Source organism: Ochotona curzoniae, unplaced genomic scaffold (genome assembly GCF_017591425.1).
Source record: "Ochotona curzoniae isolate NIBS_2020 unplaced genomic scaffold, NIBS_Ocur_1.0 contig_1274, whole genome shotgun sequence".
NCBI classification, from domain to species: domain Eukaryota; kingdom Metazoa; phylum Chordata; class Mammalia; order Lagomorpha; family Ochotonidae; genus Ochotona; species Ochotona curzoniae.
The window spans coordinates 27,926,428-27,937,547 of NW_024465023.1; the positions used below are offsets into that span (position 1 = coordinate 27,926,428).

The 11,120-nt window shown below is 52.8% G+C and overlaps 1 protein-coding gene across 1 annotated transcript in view; it reads right to left on the reverse strand.

Moving 5' to 3' along the window:
- The window catches only part of SMS (spermine synthase), a 42,823-nt gene extending 35,911 nt beyond the window's left edge, over positions 1-6,912 (reverse strand). Inside the window, exon 1 of the mRNA XM_041000315.1 lies at positions 6,516-6,912. Coding sequence (XP_040856249.1) covers positions 6,516-6,564 — 49 coding nt within the window. The 5' untranslated portion in view covers positions 6,565-6,912. The remainder of the gene's footprint in view (positions 1-6,515) is intronic.
- Between the last annotated feature and the right edge of the window lie 4,208 nt (positions 6,913-11,120).

Genomic DNA, 11,120 nt, shown 5'->3' on the forward strand with positions numbered 1-11,120 from the left:
TCAGCCCGAAGTTCTGCAATTAGTGTTAAGTACCTGATGCATCCTTTGACGCGCTTCCAAACATTTTATTGGACATCCCACCCAACAACACAGTGTGTGGGATTTGGGGTATCATTAGCATCTTCAGGGAGAGCTAGAAATTAGGGTGCATGTTCAACTATCCAGAATAAAGTCATCTCACAATCCAGAACACACTACAGGTTCTGCCTGGCTCCTTTTGAGTTTGGGGCTTGACACATTAACACATTTGATGACCAGTTCGGTGGTTCCCTTCAGGAACACAAATGACAGTATCAATTTAATGAAATCCAGGCCCACACACACCTTAGGGCTTCAGTTATATTTCCTAGGGTCTGGAAAAATGCCTAGTTGTAAGAGTTTAAAAGTGCATTTATGCAGGGTTTGCAAACTTAGCTTGGTGATTCAATTTAAGAGGCTTCCCAACTTTTCAAAAGAATTAAACCTGCAACTGAATTATCTTGCAATGGTGGTTGGAGCTGCAGCATCCACCAGCAGGCGAGGGTTACAACTGCAGTGAAATGGTGGATTAAAATGCCTGAAATGAAATATGCACGCACTAACCCACAAAACATAGTATCAGCTTTGTTAAACATATTTTCTTTTGCAAGCACCCAATCACATTCCAGTGACTTTATAACTCACACAGCTCTGGGACAGATTATCACAGTTGTCAAAAGTCCACAAATACAAAGACCACCAATTCCAAATCTCTAGGTACCAGGTCTGAAAGCAAAAGCTCTAACTTTCCAGAACTATTCAAGATCCAGCTCCTTCTGGGTTAGTATCTGCTGAGAAAGTGGTTTAACCTGTAACTTCCAATTCAAATTCAACCAATTCAATTACATAGAGAGGAGGAGAGGATGCGAAACCCGTGAAACTACACTTCTTCTGCTGTGAAAACTACACTGACTTTACCTTTCTCTCTTCCAAAGAAAAAAGGCAAATTATGTCTACCAATTATTAAAGTGGACAACACTCCCCCTAATGTCTCGCACAGGGCTTCTGATTGCTCCTCCCATGGCGGCTAGGCTCACAATCACTCCTCGTACTTTTATTACGGCATCATTTTCTTAAGCAGTTGGCATCCCTTCCAAACAACAGAGAAGTGCCCAATGAGAAAAGAGGGTTCTTAGTACCAAGCACATTCTCACTGTACCAGCTGCTGCGTTTCAATGCACGTAACTTGCGAAAGGACACCCTAGAAAGAACCACTACGCTTTACACGATCTCCTAACAGCAAGCCCCCAAAACTAATTCCCAGCACCGTGAGATTCTTCACTTTTGGGGTCACAGGAGGAAGGATCAGGATAATTAAGAATCTTCCGCAGTGCTGGAGGAAAGACAGCTTCAAAAAGAAAACCCAAATCACAACAAAGCGCCAGAGCACTCCAAAGGCACGCGGCCTGACCAGTGACCTCCCCCAAGCAACCGGAAAGCATTTGCGAACACCATGAATCTCCGAGAAGAGCACACCAAATGCCTTCCCCCAAGCTCATCAATCCGGAGTGCAGGTGCCTCCGCCCACTTGGAAGCCCAGGACCGTGTAAGGGAGCTGGGAAGCATGGCGAGAAACGGATCTTACAGACTTGATCCCTGCCACATACAGAGGGCTCTAACAATGGGAAAGAGGGACAGGGGTGAGCGAGTTCCTGATGACCAATGCTTCCTCCAAAAGGAAGACAAATGCAAAGATTGTGGCCTGGAAACCGAAGCCAGAACACAGGTGAACAAGGAATCTCTGTGTGTTTGAAGAAGCAGAGGATGTAACGACTGGGCTCGCCCAGGGCAGTGCCATAGGCTTCCCAGGCAAGTTCTTTGTTCTTAACAAGGAACCCATTAGGGAGCTTCACAAACTTCAATCAGCATTAGAATTATTGGTAAGAGGAAGACCCAAGATGCAAATTTAGGCGATCTCCAGTGGGACTCAACCCAGCCTTCCCCACTCCCAGTCATCAGCTCCCCCAGGCTTCCTGGTTAAAGCCACAGGGCATGTGCAGGCACCTTCACTGGTCACCACAATGGGGGATAAAGGAGATGAGAATGCTGAAGGGGGAAAGGGGCTTTTTCAACAAGTTAGGTTGAAAAAAAAAAACTGGATCAAGTTTTATACAGTTGTAGCTATTTAAAGCACACAAAGATATGCTGTCACCATAAACTCAACAAGTACACAGGGGTGTGGCAGCTCTGTACTAAGGCCTTTGGCTCAGGAAATCAGGGAGGGAAGGTTACAAGCCCCAGGTTCAGTGGCCTCACAAGTACAGGCCAAGCTCTGTAAGCCTCAAACTGAGCCAGGTGGAAAACGGCCACCCACTAGCCCCAACAACTGATGAGCATAGTGGAGACCTCCACCAAGGATCAGGGAAATGCGGCCGGCGACTCATTGTGCTAAAACGGCCTCGTCAGAACCAGAGGCTCTCCACCTGCCAGCCTCACTGCAGTCCACACAATGAGATGCTACCCTGGATATTACGGGATGCTCCGCAGGATTCCCCGGGTCTCTGCCTGCTGGAGTCCAATAGCACCTCCCGTGCCGAGTAACAAGCTTTTGGGATCCAGAATTGCAGCCACACCACAGAGTTGGTCAAAAGCCTCTGTGGGCCCATTTGTTGTTCACTAAAATACGGATAGCAATAACTATTGGGAGTATTATTCAAGTTTATACAAAAATAATGCGTGATGGCTGGAGGCAATTGTCAGGTGACAGCTTTTGTGTAACCCATTCAGAGATGGCCTTAAGGGCACACTCACCCCACCCAGGTTCCAGATGTCTTTCTCTCCAGCCTGGGGGCATGAACCTGGGATGGGGGAGGGGGAAATGACCTGTGTACTTGCATTTGAATATATAGACCTCCTTATCGGAGGACAAAAACCATAGGTGATAATCTATCACCAATAAAACCAGATTACTGCCATTACAGCTGAAACATCAATTTTGTTTAGTACTGCTTCAAAATGATGCCACTAGCCTTGCTGCCACATCTTATCAGTTAGCATATTAATAAAGAAACACTTAGTGGGCCAGCGTGATGGCACGGTGGTCTAGCCTAGTGGCTAAAGTCCTCACTTTGAACACAACAGGATCCCATATGGGCGCCGGTTCTAATCCCATCCAATTCACTGACTGTGGCCTGGGAAAGCGGTTGAGGACGGCCCAAAACCTTGGCACCCTGCATCCACGTAGAAGACCTGAAAAGACTCCTGGCTCCTAGCTTCGGATCGGCACAGCAACGGCTGTTGTGGTCACTTGGGGAGTGAATCAATGGACGGAAGATCTTCTTCTCTCTCTGTCTCTCCTCCTCTCTGCATATATGACTTTGCAATAAAAAATAAATCTTAAAAAAAAAAACACCGCTTATTCCTGAGGCCTGGTTTTGTGACACAGACAAAACCTAAAGCTGCAGCCTGTGACGCAAGTCCCGTAGAGGAACAAGTGCTGGCCTGGCTGCTCCACTTCAGATCTAGCTCCCTGATAACGGCCTGCAAAAGCAGCAGAGGATGGCCCCAAGGGCTCTGGAGACCGAAAAGAAGCTCCTGGCTCCCAGCTTCAGCCTGGTACAGAAACGGGCGTGGTGGCCACTTGGGCAATGTACCAGCAGATGGAAGATCTTTGTCCTGTACAACTCTGTGGTGATGGTCCAAAAGACAGACTTGATCACCTCAGGCATGGCTATAAATTCAGAACCCACCCCCGGAATTCTGAAAGGGAAAGTATGTCTCGCTCCTGCTGCACGGGTGTAATTCAGCCTTGCACTCAGCTACATCACATTCAGTCCACTTCATCAGTATGTAATATCTCCCATGTACCAGAGCTGTGTCCAGGAAACAGATCTTCAAGATCTGCATTCAGAGACATGCCAGCCCAGTAGAAGAAATGGAAATAGTAAGGACGATTGCTAGATCTTTCCAGGGCACGGCCGGATGGCCCAGTACACCAAGTGCTCCAATAGGGCGGGTGGGGACCGTGACAATTCACTCACCCCTGGGTTTCCAGGACCCTATGCCTCAACTAAACATGGGATGAGTTTACTCTTGTTGAGCTCATTCTCAGAAATCACACTGTTTTCTATATTTCACCTGCACAATGACCAGCGATGAAGGTTTTTTAAGCAAAAATAGAGAATGCCTGCCTGGGTTACCTTTACCAGACGCTACATGGAAGCCAAAAGGCTTTTCATGGTCTCATGCCTGCTGAGTACTAGTTGGCTTGCACTGGTTAACTACCTTACATGGAATGGCAAAATAACATAACTACGTAGTTCAAGTTTAATTACACTAAAAGCACATCATGGAACTGCAGCATTAGGGCCTAGCACTGAATAGTAGGGGAAAAAAAAAGACCAAGCACGCAGGCTCCAGCGGCATTTGACTCACCCTTGAGTCACATCCAATAATCGCATATGCCAAGAGTAATGCCTTTTGACTCATTATCATTAAAATAAATGCTCTGGGACCTCACACATGGATATCTCACAGAGAGGATCCCGGGGCAGCCACATGCCCCTTTTGCTCGAATTTCTTCAAACGTGGACAGAGAGCAAAGGTGACATGCCTCGCTCCGGTTGAAGAGACAGTGGAACGCAGTCAAAACCAGAGTCCTTAGTCCCAGATCCCTCGCCAATCTTCATTTTACTTTTGTGTTTGCAGAACTCGATTAGATGCCACATCCACCACCTCAAACCTGCCACTTTCTCCTCCTCTCTTCCCAACAGTGCAGCATGATTCTCTCCCCGACGGACCAGGAACAGCAGAGTGCTAACTCTCCAGCCATTTCTTTGTTACAGGGGTAAGGGAAGATTTCCCCCCCCCCCTCAGTTTCACAAGCAAAGGAGAGCAGCAGCCAACTGCGTGCACCTAACAGAAGTTGAACAAGGATGAAGGATCTGGCGATGACCGAGGGGAGGGACAGAAAGGTGGGCCCCCCCAAGCGAAGACTACCCTCCTTAAAGTCTAGAAGAAAATCCAAAATGGTAAAAGAAGCGAGCGCTGATGGGGCACTCCCAACCAGGGGTGTCTTCGAGGCTCGCCCCTTTCCAGCTGGACCCTCTTGAGCCACACACTGTTTTTCCTCAAGCCTCACTCTCATCACCAAGCTCCACTTTAGGCTACAAAGTCCATTAACCATTCTGCCCTAAAACTGGCAGGATAATTACTCAGAAACTTAAGCTTTCACCCAACTAGCTCCACCACTCAAGTACCTTCAGATTTTCCCCCCACCCCACCCTCCCCCTCCATCCTCCTTTCCCTCCATCCTCGCCCAGGAAAAGCCCAGAATCTAAAATAAGCTTTTTTCTGTGACTACCCAAATACACTACCAGCGCTTACCCACCCTGAGTGTTTTACCACTGCCTTTCCATTGTGCTATCGATGGGAGGTGGGGCTCAGAGTGATTGAGAGACAAAACCCCAGTTCCCGTACGGATTCAATCAGAAGACGCGAGGCTCAAACCCGGTTTTCCAAAACCTCACTCTTTTCAAGGAAATCTTTTACCTTCAAGAATCCCCCCAAAGAGTGTGTTTGGGAGAAAACGCAAAGAAAAAATGCAACGTTACAAATAGTAACAGAAACGGTTGCCCTGATTAGAGGTGGACGGGGTAACTCTCCTGGATGAGACAGGCAGGGGGCCCCAAGAACCGGCGGTCCCAACCAGGCCCGACCGCATGCTCCAGGCATCCAAAGAAAAGATGCCCGCAATGCACTCCATTCAAATTCTTGCACACCGTCCAGCCTCGGCTCACTAGCTCGGTGCTGGCCAGCTCTGTGTTCCGAGCCTCTTGCATTCGGGGAGTTTTAATTCCCGCGCCCAGACCTCACCGCTCCCCACCCCCAATAATAATAATAATCGTTTCCTTTTCCCGTCCCCCCGTCCGTTTTCCGGGGGATCCGTTTCCTATGCAGTCAGTTCAAGAAACCCGCAAGTGCTGCATCGGCCGTGGTCCTTCCCCAGTTCCAGCGCCCCCGCAAGGGGGAACCCCCGCCCCCGGGAGGGAAATTTACCCGCCTGCACTTACAGGAACAGGTCGCGCGGGCGGCCCCGCGTGGCGCACACCCCCCAGCCCCGGCCCGCCGTGCGGGTCACACCTCGCTCCACGGCGGGGCTGGGACGAGGAGGGGGGTGGGTGGTGGCTAACCCACCCGCGCCAGGCAAACTGTAAGGGTCTTCCCTCCCCCACCCCCTACCCATGCGGTGCGGGAACAGAGAGAATCCCAGGGGGGACATCGGTAGGCATTCCGGGCCCAGGAGGGCGACAGGGCTCCCTCCAGCCTCGGCGTGCTGGCCAGGAGGAAGCGCAGCGCATGCAGGAGCTTGGCCTGCGCCCGGCCGCCGCTCCACGCGGCCCCGCAGCGCGCAGAGCGAGGCGGCGCTGCCCGGGGGCCGCCCGCATTGTTCAGCCCTCGGAGCGCGCCGCGCCCGGCCGGCCGCAGTCGGCAGCCCGCGCGGAGCGGCAGCCACCGCGGCGCCGGGGACCGGGCAGGTGGCGGCCGGGCGCCCTCACCTTCGGCGCTGAACTTGAAGTCGAGCGTGCTGTGCCGTGCTGCTGCCATAGTGAGGCGAGGCCCTGTGCCATGCCTGGGGCAGGCGGCTGCGGGAGACGGGGGGCCGCGCGGCGGCGACGGCGGCGGCGTGTCAGGCTGCGGTCGGCGGGGAGTGCCCGGCGCCGCCCGGGGGAGGCCAGGCGCGGGAGGTGGGAGGGGCCGCCGGCAGCGACCCGGGGCGCGGGGCGGGGCCGCCGGCCTGGGCCAGGGAGCGGCGCCGGCGCCTCCAGCCCCCGAACTTGGAGCGCTGGGTGTGAGGCCTCGCTAATGGTGGAAACGTGGGCGCCGTGCTCCCCGGCGTGCGTCACCAATGGCCGCGCCCTGCGCCGAGGCTCGGGCTGGCGCTCCCGCCATCCGTTAGGTCACCTTAGGTTTGAACGGCGCAGCACGACTTCCGGGGGGGACCCACCCCGTGCACGTCCCCATACACCTCCCCCAGGCTGCAGCCGAGGCCCCTCTTATTTCCTGGCCAAATCAAGAAAAAAAAAAAAAAAAAGCCGGGATCCACACCCCTGTAATCTCAAAATCCTGCTCGCCTCTTTCCTTTTCTGCAAATGCCACCGTTAAACCCATTCGTACTGTTCTCATTTTCAGCAAGGGTCTCCTTGCAGTTTAAGGACCTAACAGCCATTCGCTGGTCTCTATTTTTCATGCAAGACTGGCGTGGCAGTGAAGCAAACAAGAGGATAGCACTAGTTTGGAGGGGAAATTGGACTTGCTGCCCCTGGCCGAATCTGGAGGGAGATAGCTGGCGCTTCTGCTCATGGAAGGCTTGTTTTTGACGTTGAGAATGCGGTGCGCCTATGATAAGCTGATGCATGGCACAGGAGAGCAGCACGCAGCGGCTCCTTCCTCGCACTGACAACATCCCTGGACAAGTGCCTGCAGCCTCTCTCCGGCCAGGCTTCTCCGTCTCCCAGACCACAGCAGCTGCCGCACTGCTTGGCCACAACGTCCAGTCCTGAACGCGTGGGCCCCCCCGCAAAAGCACAAAGAACCTGGGTGGTAAACTCCGCCCTGCCCAGGCAGCCCCTGCTGTCTGCTGGCTCCCTCACCTTTCCGCAAGAACTGAGTGGCGTCCTGCCCCGGGCTTCTCTGGGCTTGGTTTAATTCTGTTGTTGCCTTGTTGAAATTCTTTAAAATGTTTGCCCAAAGGCCTCCATGTTTTCCTCCTGCACTGCGTCTGGGAGCTGCAGAGCTGGCACTGCTCAGTCACTGCGGTCTGACCTGCCAGGTTCCCTCAGGTTCAGGCTTGAACCCCCAGCATCAGCAGTTGGGCCTCACCTTGCTCCCTGCTAGCTACCAAAGAAATGGAGATGGAAATCTTTGAGGTACACTGCCACAGAGGAATCAAAGCACAGAACAAAGGTGGAGCGACACGAAAATGCTTGACTAAGTCAGCACAGTGTCAGGTAGAAGTGGGCCTCGATATGGAGCCACCAATGCCAGTGTTCTGTTGGCGGTTATGCAAGGAGGTTCCCAACAAGATGGGTACAGGGTAGAGCTTGGACGGGAGCCAATGGCTCAAAGTTTCTCAGCGCACCCCCAGCTGGGCTGTGAGTATTGATGGCTGCCGCAGGTGCAGGAGTGGGAGCTGAGTTTATTTCAGCCCAGGAACCAGAAAGGGCGCAGGAGCCGGACACATCACCAGACTAGCAGGGATCCAGCCGGCCAAAGACGACACTAGGCCAACGTGCCTAACCTTACTGGGGCCCCAGCAGAGTCTGTGCCAGCAACCACGTCAAAGGGGGTAGGAAACCCTCACCCGCATCATTCCGCCTGCCTGCTCTCCGCACCTCCACTCTCCTTCGTCGGGTGCAGAGAGGGAGCCCAACAGCGAATCTCAATAAAAGCCAGTACATCTTTTTTACAACCAGTTGATGTTTCCTTTTCACGGGTGGTCGACAAATCTAACAAGTATGCGTTCCAATTCTGGAACAGGTTGTCTTCGCTTGAGTTTTATAATCTAGGCTCCTGGCATCCAGACCTGCTTCATGACGACCAACCATTTGGTTTTGATCTTTGAGTGTGTTACAGGCAAATAGTGTGTCCCCTGCAGTCTTCAATGTTGCTGCGTAGCCACTGTCACATCAAAGGAGCCTGTAACAGCCTGTAACAAGGGGTGCCACACAGACTTCCCCCACAGCCTCCCCTCGAGACGACAACATCTTGCCAAGGGCAAAACTACGGATACATGAATTCACCCCCTCAAGCCTGCTTTCCTGGAATCTTGGCCAAAAGGGAAGAGAAAAGCAGCCCTGCCCCCTTCTTCCCCCTCCCCCACCCCGAAACTGGCCTGGCACTTACAGCTGAGCCAGTGTCTGGGTGCCCTCCTGCCTGGAGCACCCCTCTCAGGAGAGGCCACGCTGTGACCAGGATGTCACAAGACCCCAGACCAGTCTGGATCTGGTGTGAGCTTGGACAAAACACGAACCTCGTCCAAACCGCAAGGGGGGCCGCGCGAGCCCCAGTCCTGGCTGGCGTGACTGGCAGCTGCTTTTCCACCAGCCTCTGTGTCAGCAGGGCCTGCCTGGAGAGAACGGCCCCCACCTGGAGCCCACCTAGTGGATCCCTGGGTTTCCTTAACCGCTCCCCACCGCCCAGCCCTCACTCCCCAGGGTGAGGCCTGCGGGGCAGCCCTCCTCACACCTGCTTCCTGAGAGGCCCCTCCGCCCCCAGGTGTATGTGTGCTCCCTCCCAGCAACTAGACTTCTTCCTCCCTTGAAGGGCTCCTGGGATGGGGGAGGGGGAGGGGCTGGAGGACAGGGACAAACAAGGCCATAAGATGAAGTCAAACTTCAAGTTGCAAACCATGGGTGACCCACTTGGCAGAGCCACTATGCCGTGCCCCATGTGATGGCCTACCCAGGACTCTCTTTCCGATGGGTTCCAATCGCTGATTAGTCATCCGGCCAAGCTGAACACCAGCAAGAGAGTTTCATAAGGTCGGATGGCGAGCCACACCCACCTGCAGCCAGCAACAGTTTCTACTGACTGGAAAGAAGGAAGTCAAAAGGAGAAAAGGGGCCTCTGTTAAAAAGGAGCACGTGGTGGGGGTGGTGACGATGGTGACTGGAGCGGGAGGCCAGGGGTGCTAAACTGGGAAACAGTTACAGCTGGACGAGCCCTCCCTGGGCAGGCTCCACAGTGCCCTGTGCTGTTCCAGATCGGCCTTAAGCAAGGGAGGGAGTGTGCTGGGGGGAGGGGGCGCACACCAGCCCTTAGCAGCTGCCCTGACCATCAAAGGCAGGAGCCAACATGTTACTGTTTTGTTTGCAGAGTTTTCACCAATTGGGACCCTTGGAGATATTCCCCTCCCGGTCTCTGTGTGCAGCTGCAGTGAAATCATTTCCTCTTAAAATCTTGGCGTTAGCTCTGAGGGTTAGAATGGCTCACCAAAGTCTCGGTTGCTCTCCCGCCATATATATATATATATTTTTTTTTTTTCACATGAATCTGGGACTGAGGCAGCTATGGAAACACTCCAGTTTTAACATTTTGATGAAAACGAGTGTAACTGGGAGGGGGGGTCAGTTACTGTCTTTTGACAATAACTCTCCATTACAGCTGTGCACTGGAGTCACCTGGGGACTGCGGCATCGCCTGCTGCCGCCTGGGTCTCAGGCAGAAGCGCTAACAGAGGGGGCCCGGGTACAAGACTGGGCATTGAGATAGTTTGAAGAAAGAAAAGAAAACCCAAGGAGATTCTAACTACAAAGGCGAGGGCGCCACTGCCAAGTCCAAAAGCAGTTTGTAACATAATACACAGCCCAGCAAAATTCCCAAGGCTGGCTCCAAGCAGGGAAATGCACTTGTAAAATTGGAAAATAACAAAGTGTGGGTGACGAGAACTCGGAACCGTCACCCACAATGGCACAGCGTTCTAGAAAGCAATTCAGTGACTCCAACCTTGAGTGTAGACCCGTAAAAATTGAAAACAGGCACTGAGATGAAAACACAACCACCAACAATAGTATCATTTATAATAACACAAAATGTAGAAACAACCCAAATGTCCATCCACAGATGAACAGATACAACAAAAGCTGGTTAAGCATGTAAGGGAATATTACTCCGCCATGAAAAGGAAGGAACTTCTGTTAACATGCTACAATATGGGTGAACCTTGAAAACATTATGCTGGGCCTGGCACAATAGCATGGTGGTTAAAGTCCTCGACTTGAACGCCCCAGGATCCCATATGGGTGCAGGCTCTAGTCTCAGCGGTCCCACTTCCCATCCAGCTCCCTGCCTGTGGCCTAGGAAAGCACTGGAGGACAGCCCAAAGCTTTGGGACCCTGCACCAGTGTGGGAGACCTGGAAGAGGCTCCTGGCTTCTGATTGACTCAGCTCCAGCGTTGCGGCCACTTGGGGAATGAACCATCAGATGGAGGATCTTCCTCTCTGTCTCTCCTCCTCTCTGCATATCTGCCTTTCCAATAAAAATAAATAAATCTTTTCTCGGCCCGGCACGATGGCCTAGCGACTAAAAGTCCTCACCTTGAACGGCACCAGGATCCCATATGGGCACCGGTTCTAATCCCAGCAGCCCTGCTTACCACCCA